This window comes from Odocoileus virginianus, chromosome 2 (assembly GCF_023699985.2).
Source record: "Odocoileus virginianus isolate 20LAN1187 ecotype Illinois chromosome 2, Ovbor_1.2, whole genome shotgun sequence".
Taxonomy (NCBI): Eukaryota; Metazoa; Chordata; class Mammalia; order Artiodactyla; family Cervidae; genus Odocoileus; species Odocoileus virginianus.
This window is the reverse complement of record NC_069675.1, coordinates 82,255,453-82,272,067: the sequence shown is the minus strand read 5'-3', so window position 1 is coordinate 82,272,067 and position 16,615 is coordinate 82,255,453. Positions and strand designations below refer to the sequence as shown.

The following is a 16,615-nucleotide window of genomic DNA, read 5'->3' as shown; positions in this document are numbered from 1 at the left end:
GGCAAATCTACAGAGATAGGAAGCATACCTGTGGTTGCCTGGGGCTGGAGGGGAATGGGAAATGACTTTAGGTATAAGTGATCATTTGGGGATGATGAAGCTGTTCTAAAACTCAGATTTCAGTGATGCGTGTGGCCTGTGGCCTATACTACTGGTAACCAAGTGGGGGATTATTTGTCTTTGTAGAAGTATTCTACTCAAGAAGAAATAACTCAATTAGAATATTACTATTTTGCAATCTTTAAAAGATTAACAATCTCAACACAGCACAGACATCTCGTAAAATAACAAGAGTAAGAGATAGCCAGACATCAGCCTCCTGAAAGAATAAAACATTACCCATGAAGCTGTCCTGCCACACTCCCCATTACACCTGATTGTGATCACACCTTTATATTTAATCACCAACTAACAAAAACAGAAATGAGAGGAACATGTTAAGACTACACCACAGGATGAAATCAGTAAAAACCAGGTTTCTTCACCAAGTCGCACAAGAGAAAAAAAGCTGAAAGTAAAGTGTTTAGGAATATACGTCATACTTGGATGTATGAAACTATAAAGGAAAGCAGGTAAGTGTTTACAATAATAGAGAGGACACTAGAAAGCACCCAAAGAACACAGCAAACTTGATATATAGGTGGATTAAAAAAGAAAAAGTTCTCTCAGCAAAAATATTATTTTTAATGTATAATATTCACCTATTAAATTTAAATTACACTAAGAATATAGCTCTAAAAAATACAGATAGGTCAAAGATTTATATTGTACCATAATCTATATTAAAAAAGTTAAAAGGATATAGGAACAAATTATGGGGGCCTTCATACAATTAAACACTTAATAACCATTTAAAAAAAGGGGGGCTAGTATTTGGAATACTGCTTGCAATAATCAACTAAAATTGATTATAGGCTTATTTATGACCCATTATTTTCACTGCAAGGTAGATAGATCCCTAACAGAAATGTGTAAACATATGTGACAAAAATTCATATGAAAGAAAATTGAGCACAAAATATTTATAATAGCCAAAAGGCAGAAACAACCCAGGTATCCATGAAATGAAGTGAAAAAATGTGGTGGATCCATACAACAGAATATTATTCATCCATAGTAAAAAGAATCAAGTGCTGATACAAGCTGCAACATGAATGCATGTGGAAAATATTATACTAAATAAAAAAAGATGTCACAAAATACCATATACTGTATGATCGCATTTTTACAAAATGTTCACAATAGGGAAATCCACAACACAGAAAGCAGATGAGTGGTTGCCACTGGGCAGGAAAGACTCGGAGTAACTGCTAACTGGTTCAAGGTTTCTTTTTGTGATAAAAGTGTTCTATAATTAGGTAGCAGTGATGACTGACTACACAACTCCATAAATATACTGAAAATTACTGAAAACTAACTAACTAAATAGAAACAAGTCAGTTATTTTGATAAGTTTTCCCAAAAGTCACACATTTCATACATATAAATATGATGGTACACGAAATGTGCTTTACCAGAGATAAATAAATGATAACTAGGATTATAATCTATTATTCTTTCAACTGTGCAATGTTTCACTATTAGATATGCTTCCAAAAATTCATTAACCATCTCAGTAGACAGTTTTTACATGTCTACCCTGCAGAATTAAAGATCAAAGATATAAATTTATAAAATTAAACTAGAACTGGCAATCTGTTACTATGAAAGCAATTGAAAGCTAAAAGTGGATTAATACTCTGCTACCATCACTTCTTAATCAAGTAGATTACCATGATATATAATTTGCTACAAAAAATTTAGTATTAACTATACATATTGGAAATTTCTAGCTACTGGCTACATTTAAAAAATAAAATGAGGTGGAAGGGTGAAGCTCAACATCACACAAAAAAAGCAATGGTAATGAGCTTTTAAAAAATATGGTCATCAGTGAAGCAAATCTTTTATCTCCAAATAGCCTTCCACAAACATGGTATCAAACTTGTGGATCATTTAAGTGTACTGAACATGCTCTGATATATATCTAAGTTTACTCATGATATCTGACCAAAAATGTCTGCAGAATTAGCTATTAGCACACACAAAAAAACAACATTAGAAAACCAACGCTAGTGAGGAATATAACTGAAAAAAAGGCAAAATAAACTTACTTCACAGTCGAATAAAAGGCTGAATTAGGAATCCCAATACTGTCTTACTCTATAGGTAACACATAAAGGAATGAAAGAGAATTTTCAAAAATTTTAAGGTAGAATTTTTTCTCCTTTTCAAGATAAACTAATTATTGTTCTTATCATACAACCATACAAATCATGAGAAAGAAGTGGGGGACAATAGCATACTGGTAACTCAATTCTTTAAAAAGGAATTGAAAAAGAGAAAGTTGCAAGTAATACTTGTTTCTGTACAATTTACGTCATACCTATCATGTCTAAATGACATACTACTTTAGAAGATTAAACAAGTGTAATGAATCAGATCATACTAAAAATAACTGCACTGTCATGTGAATGAGATATAGGACTTTCAGAATGCAAAATCAATTCTAATAACAAGCACTTATAAAAAAGGGAAATAAACATATAAAAAGTTAGTCTGCTTACCTGAACCACCCAGGGACTGTTGGCAAAGGCCATAATATCTCTTTCCTCCCAGAAAAAAGCAGAATCTGATCTTTTTATCATTTCAAACTTACTAAGAAGCTTCATAGCGTAAACTTTCTGTGATGCCTTATGACGAACCTGTTGATTTTTAAAATACAAGAATTAATATTTTAATTTTATGAGAAAATGGTGAACAACAGATCATTCTATAATGCTATTCTTCAGGATTTAGTTACAAAAAAAAAATGATCCTTAGATAACAAAATGTAAAAACATAACATTTTTAATGGGGAGAAAATTCCCAACAGCCTAAATTTTTCATGAAATATTCAATACCTTTAAATGCTAAACTCACTATAAAACTACCTCATTTCATCTAAATAAACTGAATTCATGAAGCTTTATTCCTTCATGTTAAGCCAACCAATTTAAAGAATAAGACGTTGTTAAGTGAAAAAATTGTAAGATATGTACATGTATCCATCATGATTTGAACATAAGAACCTAGTAAATTTAGATACCAAGGGTTATTTGTGATTTTGTTAAGTCATCCTTACTTCTTTTTGGGTATCTTATTTATTTATTTATTTTCCCAAAGCATCTGACAATCCATCCTAGATGGATTTTTTATTTCCAAAGACAAACCACTGATGTTGCAACTTGTAGACAAAACTTTTGTGAAGAATTTCAAAGTACACTTTGCATTAAGGAATGCAGGCATCCCTCTTTCATCTCACAAAAATAAATCTTGAAAATATTCATCAAATTCTTCTTCCTGTGACTTTTCATCTGTCTCTGGTAGTGGGCCCTTCCAAAGTTCAGACTCTGAAGCACTTTCTTCCTCATCAGAGTTTCTGTTGACAGAACTTTCTGATTTCACTGAGGATGAATGCACTTTATCCTTTTTCTTAGAGGTCTCTTTTACAGAAGATAATCTGGATTTTTTATGTGTTGACTCTTCAGAATCTTTTTTGGCTTTATCCTTTCTTTTTTTTTGACTTATTTTCTCCTGTGATGAAAATTTAATTTAAGGGAACATTCTTGGCATAATCTTAATTTAACAAGTGCATTTCTTTTTTTACCATGCTCAGTATAACCAAAATTAACTTCCCAACTCTTTAAGCCTTCTTTTTCATCACATTTATTTCCACAGCAAAACTGGCCTTTTCCTGAAATTACTTCTTTTTCTATTCGCCACCTAAATCCAAACTTATTTTCTTTGTATCTGCCGAGATCTGCTATGCAGTATTCCTTGAATAATTTATCATAGTATTTCTTTGCAAGTCTCTTCTCCCAATTCATGTCCATTTCATCCTCCTCATTCCATAGGAATCTATGATTTTCTCGTATAACATCGATGTCTGTCTTGTCATTTTCCCCCAATTGTCTGAAGTCTTCTTTTTTGCCACCATAATATAAAATATAGTCATTTACAAACTTTGTATGCCTTTGATAAGCATCCATAGCTATGAGATGAAACCTTCTATTTCTTGCTTCTTCCCTATCCAGCAATTCTGCTGCAACTTGTTTATGAACCACCTTAAAAATATGGAACGCTTCACGAATTTGCGTGTCATCCTTGCGCAGGGGCCATGCTAATCTTCTCTGTATCGTTCCAATTTTAGTATATGTGCTGCCGAGGCAAGCACTGGGTATCTTATTTAAAAGGTTATTTTTTAAAAAAAAACAGGGGAGAACCACCAATAATATGGTTATTGATCAGTTCTTACCTTTTTCATTAGACTGCTAATTCCATAAGGGCAAGGACAACGTCTATTTTGACCATCATTTTAATCCTAGAATATAACTTAGCAAACTCTACCACAGAACCAATAAATATTTATTGAATGTTTGTAATAGTTGACATCTATTGGATAACCAATAATAAACAGTAAACTGCTAACATTTACACTTGAATTATCTAATAGGATGTCCAAAACTGAATTCCACATCTTCACCCCTCCATTTATTCCTCCTATAGTTTCTATTTCAGTAAATGGCATATTCATTCTCCTAACTGCTCTGGCTAAAAACCTCTGGCTCCTCTTTTTCTATGAGAAAAAGCTCATAAAGCTCATCAGCAAATCACATCAGTCCTACCTTCAAACAGTCTCAGAAACCAACTATTTCTAACTATCTCCACTGATACCACTCTGGTCTGACAGTTTTTGCAGGAATACCTTGTTTTACTGCACTTTGATTTACTGTACTTTGTATATATTACATTATTTTTTTTTTTTTTTAACAAACTGAAGGTTTGTGGCAACACTGTTGAGCAAATCTGCTGCTGCCATTTTTCCAATAGCATTTGCTCAGTTCATGTCTCTGTGTCACATTTTGGTAATTCTCACAATATTTCAGACTTTCTCATTGTTATGGGGTGCCACAAACCATGCTCATACAAGACAGTAAACTTAATAAATGCTGTGTGTGTTCAGACTGTTCCACTGACCTACTATTCCCCTCTTTCCCTCACGCTGGGCCTCCTTATTCTCTGAGACAACAACAATATTGAAATTAAGCCTACAATGGCTTGTGGGTGCTCAGGTGAAGGGAAGAGTTGTGCATCTCTCATTTTCAAGCAAAAGCTAGAAATGATTAGGCTCAGTAAGACAGGCATGACGAAAGCTGAGGCAGGTTGAAAGCTAGGCCTCCTGCACCAGTGAGCCAAGCTGTAAATGCAAAGAAAAAGTTCTTGAAGGAGACTAAAAGTGCTACTCCAATGAACACATAAATGATAAGAAAGCAAAACAGCCTTATTGTTAATATGAATGAAGTTTTGGTGGTCTGAATAGAAGATCAAACCAGCAACACCATTCCCATAAACCAAAGCCTAATCCAGAGCAAGGCTCTAACTGTCTTCAGTTGTGAAGGCTGAGAGAGAAAAGGAAGCTATAGAAGAAATGTCTGAAGACAGCAGAAGTAGGCTACCCATGAGCTTTCCTCATAGTATCAAAGAGCAGGGTGACACAGCAAGTGCTAATGTAGGAGCTGCTGCAAGTTATCCAAAGGATCGAGCTGAGACAACCATTCCAAAAATTTCAGAGCCTGTAAGAATTATGTCAAATCTACTGATGGTGCTCTATGAATGGAACAACAAAATCTAGATGTCAGCATATCTGTTGACAACATGGTTTACTGAATATTTTAAGCCCACTGGTGACATCTATGCTCAAAGAAAAAGATTCCTTTCAAATTATTACTGTTCATTAACAATGTACCCGGTTCACCTGAGAGCTCTGATGGAGATGTACGATGATACTAATGTATCATGATACTATTTTCATGTGTGCTAACACAACATCCATTCTGCAGCCCATGGATCAAAGAGTTATTTCAACTTTCAAGTCTTACTATTTAAGAAAAACATTTTGTAAGGCTATACCCTGCCATAGATAGTGATTCAGCTGATGCATCCAGGCAAAGTCAACTAAAAACCTGGAAAGCATTCACCACTCTAGATGCCATAAAGAACATTTGTGATTCATGGGAAGAGGTCAAAATATCAACACTAACAGGAGTTTAGAAGAAGTTAATTCCAACTCTCACTCCTGACTTTGAGGAGTTCAAGACTCAGTGAGGAAGTAACTACAGATGTGGTGGGAAAAATCTCATTGTTCTCTACCTGAGAACTCAATTTGTTTTCTTCTAATAAGACATTTAACTTGCAATTTTTGCTTCCTTGTATTGTCTGAGTCCCATATTAGAATGTAAGCTCAACAAAGGTAGGGATTATTCAAAGAGGAAATAGCAAAGGTATACCAGAGAGCAACTGCTATGCAGCTGACAACAAAACTGAGACACCAGATGTTAAACTTTATTTCCAGCCAAAAGAAAAAGAGTGAAAAAACCCTGATGGTTTCCTGGGCATCCAGGCAAGACATCTTAGGAGAAAGAACCATGCTCTAAAGCAAGGCCTACTCTAGCACCACCTAACAAAGTTCTATAATACCAAACCCTAAAAGATCAAAAAGAGTAGAGTTTGGAGGTACAGTCCTTAAAAGGACTTGGGAACAACTTGGTCTTTAAACACATCCACATTCATAAAGTAGAAAACGAAGGCTCCAAAGTTAAAAGGTTATCAACAAGTAACCGGACAGCTTATTAAAATGAAAACCAACACTTGTCAAAGACAAATAAAATCCAGAGTCTCTATAACATATCCAAAAGGACCAGTACATAATTTAAAAATTACCTGAGAGGCAAAAAGAAGAATGTGACTCATCATCAAGAAAAAAGCAGTCAATAGAAAACAGCCCCAAAAGACACTGGATTTATCTAACACATTAAATATCTCTTTCAAATCTGCTCAAAAGCCTAGAAGAAAGTATGTTATAGGAAAAAAGGAAAAAATAATTTCAATGAATGAACAGAAGGAAAAACCAACAGAAAAATGAAAACTATTTTAAAAAACCAATTGGAAATTCTATAACTGAACAGTAACTAAAATGGAAACTTCTTTGGATGGGCTTAACAGACTGGAGACAGAAGGACATCCAGCATCTGAGGGAGGTTCAAGGGGGAGGGACGGCCTGTGCTTGACTCATGCTGACATACGCAGGGACCAACAACATGGTAAAGCGATTGTCCTCCCGTTAAAAACAGACAAATTAAAAAAAATAACATTTAGTAAACTTAAACACAAATCAATCTGAAGAATAAAGAGAAAAATGAATAAATGAAAATGTATACAGACTTAGCGGAGAAGGCAATGGCAACCCACCCCAGTACTGTTGCCTGGAAAATCCCATGGATGGAAGAACATTGTAGTCTGCAGTCCATGGGGTGGCTAGGAGTCGGACATGACTGAGCGACTTCACTTTCACTTTTATTCATTGGAGAAGGAAATGGCAACCCACTCCGGTATTCTTGCCTGGAGAATCCCAGGGATGGGGGAACCTGGTGGGCTGCCATCTATGGGGTTGCACAGAGTCAGACACAACTGAAGAGACTTAGCAGCAGCAGCAGCAGCATACAGACTTAGGGGGCTATGAGACAATTTTAAAGTCTAAAGTATGTGCAAATATAAATGGGCTAAACATACAATTCATAGGCAGAAATTATCAACTAATTAAAAAGCAGTGTTGGTGGTACAGTGGTGAGCATAGTTGGCTTCCAGAATTAATTAAATAGCAAAACATAGCCTCATATATTTTAAATATAAGATCCAACATGTTAAAAATAAAAAGATAGGAAAGGACACACCATGCAAACAGCAAGGATGAGAAAGTAGAATAATATTAATAATAGACAAAATAGACAATAAGGTAAAGAGATAAAGAAGATAACTCAGAAAAAAAAGAAGTATAATTCATCAGGAAGACATTAAAAATTCTAAACATGCTTGCATCTAATAAATGAGCTTAAAACTTCATGAAGCAAAAATTGACAGAACTAAAGAAAGAAGCAGGCAAATCCTAATTTCAGCTGGAAATTTAAACATCCCTTTTCAGTACTTAATATAACAAGTAAATAAAACATCAATATGGATTGAAAGAAAATAGAGTCCAGGATAAAAACTGCTCAATCATATTATAATTACAAAGGTTTTTATATCAATGGGTTATATCACACTTAAAAAATATTTTGGAATTTAAAGTATTTTGACATAAGTTTACATGAAAAGAATCCTATATGCAAAGGGCCAAATTAATTATGATGAGGGTCACAGATTATATCCATTTTCTACATCAAACTATTAACCTGAAAAAATAATTCCTTCTATTTATATGGTGCTATGCCTTTTACAGAATGATGAAAATAAATACACAGGAAAGCAATATGAAAACATGAGTGCGAGAGTGTGGGATTAGGGAATGAACGATCCTAGGTCATTCCCTTTCCCAGAAGGCAGACAAGATTTTTACTTGTCAAATTATAGCAAAGTAAAAGCTCATGCCAGCAAAGCTTTTAATAAAAGTTCCTTTTTTTTAGTTTGAAATGTTATTAAAAAGAGACAGCTAAGGTACTCTCTCTTCTGTACTTATGCCATTCTTCAAACGTTCACTTATTCTAAGAGCAAATTAGATTTTGAGTGTTTCTTAACTTCATTACAGAAAGCAATCATATAACAGTAATAACCAATCAATTTATACTGATTGGTTTATACCCTAATTGGTTGATTTATACCCTAATATTATTTATGCCTGATCCAGACCATGACAAGAGTTTTAAGAATCATGCTATATAGAACAGGAATGCCAAAGAATGCTCAAACTACTACACAATTATGTTCATTTCACATGCTAGCAAGGTAATGCTCAACATCCTTCAAGCAAGGCTTCAACAGTACATGAACCGAGAACTTCCAGATGTACAAGCTGGATTTAGAAAAGGCAGAGGAACCAGAGATCAAACTACCAGCATCCATGGGATTATAAAAAAAAAAAGGAAGATAATTCCAGAAAAACATCTGCTTCATTGACTACATTAAAACCTTTGACTTGTGGATCACAACAAACTAGAAAATTCTTAGAGATGAGAATACCAGACCACCTGACCTGAATCCTGAGAAACCTGAATGCAGATTAAGAAGCAACAACAACAGGACATGGAACAACAGACTGGTTCCAGATTGGGAAAGGAGTACATCAAGGTTACATACAGTCACCCTGCTTATTTAAATTATATGCAGAGTACCTCATGAGAAATGCTGGGCTGGATGAAGCACAAGCTGGAATCAAGATGGCCAGGAGAAATATCAATAACCTCAGATATGCAGATGACACCACCCTAATGGCAGAAAGCAAAGAGGAACTAAAGAGCCTCTGGAAGAAGGTGAAAGAGTAAAGTGAGAAAGTTGGCTTAAAACTCAACATTCAAAAAACTAAGATCATGGCATCAGGTCCCATCACTTCATGACAAATAGATGGGGAAAAAATGGAAAGAGGGACAGACTTTATTTTCTTGGGTTCCAAAATCACTGTGTACAGTGACTGCAGTCACGAAATTAAAAGACGCTTGCTCCTTAGAAGAAAAGCTATGACAAACCGAGACAGTGTATTATAAAGCAGAGACATCACCTTTCCAACAAAGGTCCATCTAGTCCAAGCTATGGTTTCTCCAGTAGTCATATACGGATATGAGAGTTGAACCATAATGAAGGCTGAGCACCAAAGAACTGATGCTTTTGAACTGTGGTGCTGGAGAAGACTCTCGAGAGTCCCTTGGACAGCAAAGAGATCAAACCAGTCAATCTTACAGGAAATCAACCATGAATATTCACTGGAAGGAGTGATGAGGAAGCTGAAGCTCCAATACTTTGGCCACCTGATGCAGAGAGCCAACTCATTGGAAAAGATCTGATGCTGGGAAAGATTGAGGGCAGGAGGAGAAGAGGGCAGAGGATGAGATGGTTGGATGGCATCATTGACTCAATGGGTATGAGTCTGAGCAGAGATTGTGAAGGATAGGGAATCCGAAGTGCTGCAATCCATAGGGTCACAAAGAGTCAGACATAACTGAGTGACTGAACAACAACAATGAACAGAAACTAAAAGATATTTGTTAGCTACTAAGAAATAGTTAAACATTTATTTATGCTTAATCTCTTATATATGAATTAATTAAACAAACAAAAACAAACCTAGAAGGAGCCATTCATTCAAATAAACAAGAACACAGGCATAAGATGATTTTCTGAACATGTGAAAAATACTTGTTGACTTCATTCTTGGCGATTATGCAAAATTGTTTCCCTTTCTATGCTTCCAAAATGCTTATGATAATCTAATATCATAATTAGTAGTATATATGTCTATTTCATAAGTTCCTTTAAAAACAGAATACAGGCTTTCATTTGTGAGGCTGCAAAGTGGTTAGCACAATGTTGGAATTATCCAATTCAACAAATCTAAGAAAATTATAGCTTTATGAGGCTTCTGTGATAGCTCAGTTGGTAAAGAATCCACCTGCAATGCAGAAGACCCCAGTTCAACTCCTCGGTTGGGAAGATCTCCTAGAGAAGGGATAGGCTACCCACTCCAGTACTGTTGGGCTTCCCTTGTGGCTCAGCTGGTAAAGAATCTGCCTGCAAAGAGGGAACATGGGTTCAATCCCTGGGTTGGAAAGATCTCCTGGAGAAGGGAAAGGCTATTGACTCCAATAATCTAATATCATAATTAGTCCTGTGTAAGTCTGCTTCATAAGTTCCTTTAATAACAGAATACAAACTTTCATTTGTGAGACTGCCAAGTGGTTAGCACAATGTTGGAATTACCCATTTCAACAAATTTAACAAAATCATGGCTATATAAGATCTATAAAACTTTTAATAAAGAAAACTTGGTTAGACACTAGTTAATGAGGCCTGAATTTCATCTAAGGACACTTTAGGACACTTTACAGGCTCACAGCACATGAGACAGAAACCACTGGCTTGCAGACTTTGACTTGATCTACAGGACAAACATTAAGAGGCAATAGTTGTATTCATGCCAAATGTCTGCCTCATACCTTAAAATACACTGGTACTAGTATTACAAAGTAGTACAATAAAGCATTGTTATTTTAGGAAAGCTGGTTTCCATTGACCTTCCTTGTGAGGATATCTCCTTCTGAATTATTCTATTATAATCTCCCTTAGCAACTCTGTACATTCCCCTTTGTTCTCTAGCTTTCTTCTTTATTCAGTAGGGATGGATAAACAGTCAGATACACTGGTGATTCATTATCACACTGTACAGAGAGTACTGCTTAAAAGCATGGACACAGATGTCAACAAACCTGGGCAAAAGTCCCAGCTATTTGCAAACGATGTGGCTAATTCACTTAACCTCTCTAAAGTTCAGTGAATTCATCTACTTAAGAATCTCATAGAACTGTTGCAAAGATAAAATAAGATAATGAATATAAACACTTAGCACACAGAACATAGTCCACAAAAATGTTAACTAATTCCAGCATAGCCAAATGGAACTCAGTTCATTCTAATATGAAGCTTTACATATGTCTTCCCTATGTCACTAATCTATGGTTACCGAAAGGACAAACATGTCGTTTTTCTTCCAATGTTTCTATTTGTTAGTGAAAAGAATACTATATTCTTTGTTTCTAATTTTAAAAGTGGATGAGTGCAATGACTCTATATAGAGGAAAAAAAGGTTAAAAAATAAGGTAACAAGGGTCAAAACAGTTAACAGTTTTATTTCGGCTGATAGAATTCTGAGAGATTTTTATTTTCTTATATTTATGTTTTCTACAGCTAATATATACTTTTTTAAAAAAAACTTTAAGTAGATGAAACATTCTTAAGTGTAGCTAGAGACATGCTTGGAAAAATCCTAAAATGGACCTTGAGGTCCTAGAACACTTATGGACAAAAACTTCTGAAAATCATTCTAACCAAAATTTCCCATTTGAGGCTTTAAAATTGATTTCTAATGTAAAATTTATAATAGATTATTTTTACAATAAGACTCAATGCATCTATCTGACAGATTTGGAATAGTTATTCTGTGCCGCTGAGGTTTCCACTGAAGATGGAAGGAGGGAGATAATTTTAACAAATCAGAAATAACCTTATAACTAGAGAGGAGCCTGTTTTATTCCCAAAGAGGACTAAAAAATCTGTCAAGTATTAGAGAATCATTTCCCATATGCCCTTTCTTTCTGGTTGGTTCCATAGTAAAAGTTTAGTTTAAAATCATTTAAATTAAAAGCAAGTCAGTAGGAGATTTAGAAAAAAAAATACTCATTTCATATCAGCCTTGAGTGGACAAAATGAACAGCATAATGGAAAATAAGAGTAAAAAAGATTAATTGATGTCTTAAAAGAGAGCCTAGATAGCCAGGATGAACAATTCCTGCTTCAGTCAGTAGACAAGTGAGCCATAATATACCAAGATATGTACAATGAATACATTTTAGAAGGATCAATTTAGCATCAGTTCGTATTAGACAGATCTATACTTTTGATTTTTCATATAACTCATCATAGAGAAGTGGGGAAATAAAGAAAACAGAACGAAGCAAAACACATATGTTAGAAAAGCCCTACAGTTGATTTTATCATATCCAAGTTGGGGGAGAGAGTGGTATGTGAAAATACAAGGATATGAAATATGGGGAAAACAGTCTGCCAAACAGTCACATGGATTCAGCTGAGCTTAGGTGACATGAATTTGCAGAAGATTTAATAAGCATAGTCTTGGTATTTTCTCCATCAGCACTTCCCAATCCAAAATCAATAGTACAACCGTGAAACTATTAGCAGAAGTAAAAAACAAAGCAAGACACAAAGCAGGCCCTCATACTTGACTAGGTATCTTGGAGAAAGGTGAATATCCCCCAAAAGTGGAGAGACTGGAGAAACATTATGAGCAGAACTTACCAAAAAATTAAATATAAGAAATAAGGGGAAGAGAAATCAATAATGACCCCTAATTTGGGGGTTTGAGCATCAACTGGGTTGATGCTCAAACCATTTATTTATTAAGATGGGAAAGTAAGAGAAGGAACAGATTTGGTGAGGAAGATCAAAGTTTGGGAAGCAATCAAGCATTCTAATTCAAGTTTTAGATGTCTGTGATACATCTTAATGAAGAAGTCACAATAGTGACAACAGCTGATATTTACTGGATATCTATAATGTGCTAGGTCCATGATAAGTACCACATATGTATAATATAATTTAGTACTCACAAAAATGTCTTATAAAAGTCCTATTATTAGTGCCACTCGAAGATAAAAGAAATGAAAGCTCTGATGACAGGAAATCTATGAACCAAAGAATGGAAACAAAAGTGGATGACTGACTCTTTTTTCCACAGTACAAAACAATAAGGATTTTATACATAAAATCATCTATTGTTACCAACTTTTCATGATATAAAAACAGAAGTTAAATATACATCTTGGTAGATAGGAAAAAAAAACCAAAAAACCATAATACAACAAGATAAACAAATTCTGCCTTCCTGGGATGACAGAACTTTTCAACCCACAAAAAAATGACTCTTCTGATGAGGAAATCTACACCCAAGTAAGTTAAATGACTTGTCACTTTCCTGGTTCATGCCACTTTCACAAGTACTCCCTCTGTATTTTGACTCCCATTCCATCCACACTTCTTCACGTGGCCAACCCCTTTAACTTAATTGTCACTATCTCACAGCAAGAGCATTCCCAACTTTCCAATTGAATAAGGCACATTTCGCCATTATTCTCTTTCATAGCATACAGATCTTTTCCTTCATAGTGTTTATCATAATCTAAAAATACTTTACCCGTTTAAGGTAAAATTCTTCATCTCTTGCACAAAACTACCACTCTCAGCAAGTGTGTGTGTGTGTGTGTGTGTGTGCGCACGCGCATGTGTGCGTGTTCGTGCTCTAAGTCGCTTCAGTCGCTCCCAAGTCTTTGCAAGAGGCTATGTTACGGTATCTTTGGGGCTCCGCTGGTGGCTCAGATGGCAAGGGGACTTCCCTGGTGGCTCAGACCATGAAGAATCTGCCTGCAGTGTGAGAGACCTGGGTTCGATCCCTGGGTCAGGAAGATACCCTGGAGAAGAGAATGGCTACCCACTCCAGTATTCCTGCCTGGAAAATTCCATAGACAGAGGAGCCTGACGGGTTATAGTCCATGGGGTCGCAAAGAGTCGGACATGATTGAATGGTTATTCTATTATATTTTTAGAGGCTAGCAAAGCTCCTGGAACATAACAGATCCAGATTAAATATTTCATTGATAGATACAGATAAACGTGCCATTTTATATCTGATAATTAACTGCTAATGTTTACTAAGTGTTTACTATAACTGTTCCAAATGCTTTATATATATATTGTCACATTTACTTCTTCCATGTAATCCCATGAGGCATAGATGCTATTGTTATCTTCATTAACAGATTAGAAACTTAAGGCATGGAGAGATTAAGTAACTTGTCTGACATCACAGCTAGTCAGCAAGAGTCAGAATTCAATTTTAAGCAGCCTGACTCTAGCTTTTACACTATGGAATAGCTGCTATGACACACCAGAGTCACTTTTACAATGAGAATCTTTGCAGAAACTAAATGATATGTCCTCTGTGATAAGGTATTTTTAACTTGACCAGAAAAAGCATTTCACAAGGGAAGACACAGTTGCACCCACTACTGTAAAACTTTCTTCATATGACTAGAAAAACATAATCATAAAAATATGCCAAACATGGAACATTCCCTACACATCTGCCTAATTTATTACCACACACAAATCAACTTCAAAAGGCAATGGGGAAAAGCACCTGGACTTTTCCTTTTTATTCTCACCCTTCTTTTTAAGAGTCCCTGGTTAAGGTAAAAACCAAGAACTAAATCCGAAACAAACATGTAGAAGCTCTCAGGTCAGGTCATCAGATTAATGGAATGTTAAAATAATTTTCATTTTTAAAAACATTTAACTTTGTTTCTGCATATTTTGTGGCCAAATGAAATATAGGATGGAAATTAACAACAAAAATAAAAGACTTCTTCAACATATTAAATTTTAATGATCAAGTTAACCTAACACACAACCGTGACCACCCTGTCACCAAAACATGACAAGTCAAGGTCTGTCATATTTCTTTCCAAAAATACAAAGTAAAATTCTAGGGTCTCTTCCATAATCATATAGCATGAAGAAACAATGTGCCTATTTCAAATACATGTGATATGACTTCTATATCAAACAGCAAATAATGACAATGGTTAACACTCAGAGAATACTACAACCAGGCTTACTTTTTAAATTCATTTAGTTTTCCTATAACGACCTCCATGACACAGGTTTGACATCAGCATTCTACAGATTGGAATTCAGAGTGATTGAGAAATCTGCCTGTACTCATGGTCTTTTGAGTTAGGCCATGGCAGAGCTAAGATTCAACTACTTTATAATTTCCCTCTCTTCTAGAAACTTTCATATGAACTGTCATATAACTTAATCTCCCACCCTACCCACTAGAGCATTCTGCTAGCTGAAGCTTCAGCACTTCCACTAAGAACAAAAAATAAAACAAAACCTCTTTACTTTCCAAGGCAGCCCATTCCTAAAATCTACTCCAAATCAACGTCTCAATTCATTCAATAATACCATAGGTGGCATTATTTCAAGTCCTTGGGCATTATTTGTCCATTGATACTCTCCAACAACATATCTTTTAAAACAAGGTAGCATGTTTCGATGCTGTTCTCTCAGATCATCCCACCCTCGCCTTCTCCCATAGAGTCCAAAAGTCTGTTCTGTATGTCTGTGTCTCTTTTTCTGTCTTGCATATAGGGTTATCGTTATCATCCTGCTAAATTCCATATATATGCATTAGTATACTGTATTTGTGTTTATCTTTCTGGCTTACTTCACTCTGTATAATGGGCTCCAGTTTTATCCATCTCATTAGAACTGATTCAAATGTATTCTTTTTAATGGCTGAGTAATATTCCACTGTGTGTATGTACCACAGCCTTCTTATCCATTCATCGGCTGATAAAAATAATTGGGGAAAAAAATTAAAAATAAAACAAGGCAACAGGGCATCTAGATTGAATTAAATATTCAGAGATGACCCAATCACCTCAAATTAGAGAAAATCTATCTGTATTATCTCAGAAATTTATTAAAGAAGTCCAAACTTTACTATTTTGGTAGCCATATCATCAATGGTTTTTGCCTGGTCTACATTCAAGAATAATCATTCTTTAATATACTGTTTAGTAATCTATTTCTTGAATTCTTCATATCCAAATACAGGTAATCATTCTGGTTAAATTTTTTTTTTCATTTATTTTTATTAGTTGGAGGCTAATTACTTTACAACATTGCAGTGGTTTTTGTCATACATTGACATGAATCAGCCATGGATTTACATGTATTCCCCATCCCGGTCCCCCCTCCCACCTCTCTCTCCACCCGATCCCTCTAGGTCTTCCCAGTGCACCAGGCCCGAGCACTTGTCTCATGCATCCAACCTGGGCTGGTGATCTGTTTCACCCTAGATAATACACATGTTTCGATGCTGTTCTCTTGAAACATCCCACCCTCGCCTTCT

At 35.3% G+C, this 16,615-nt stretch overlaps 1 protein-coding gene, 1 non-coding gene and 1 pseudogene across 2 annotated transcripts in view; all 3 read right to left on the bottom strand.

Moving 5' to 3' along the window:
- ROCK2 (Rho associated coiled-coil containing protein kinase 2) overlaps nucleotides 1–16,615 on the bottom strand; it is a 133,302-nt gene that overhangs the window by 66,062 nt on the left and 50,625 nt on the right. The window contains exon 4 of the mRNA XM_070451592.1: nucleotides 2,607–2,744. Coding sequence (XP_070307693.1) covers nucleotides 2,607–2,744 — 138 coding nt within the window. The remainder of the gene's footprint in view (nucleotides 1–2,606; nucleotides 2,745–16,615) is intronic.
- On the bottom strand, nucleotides 3,204–4,310 carry LOC110130921 (protein FRA10AC1 pseudogene; annotated as a pseudogene).
- Nucleotides 4,149–4,255, bottom strand: LOC139031802 (U6 spliceosomal RNA). The gene has a single exon (XR_011484320.1). It is a non-coding gene; the product is annotated as a U6 spliceosomal RNA (small nuclear RNA).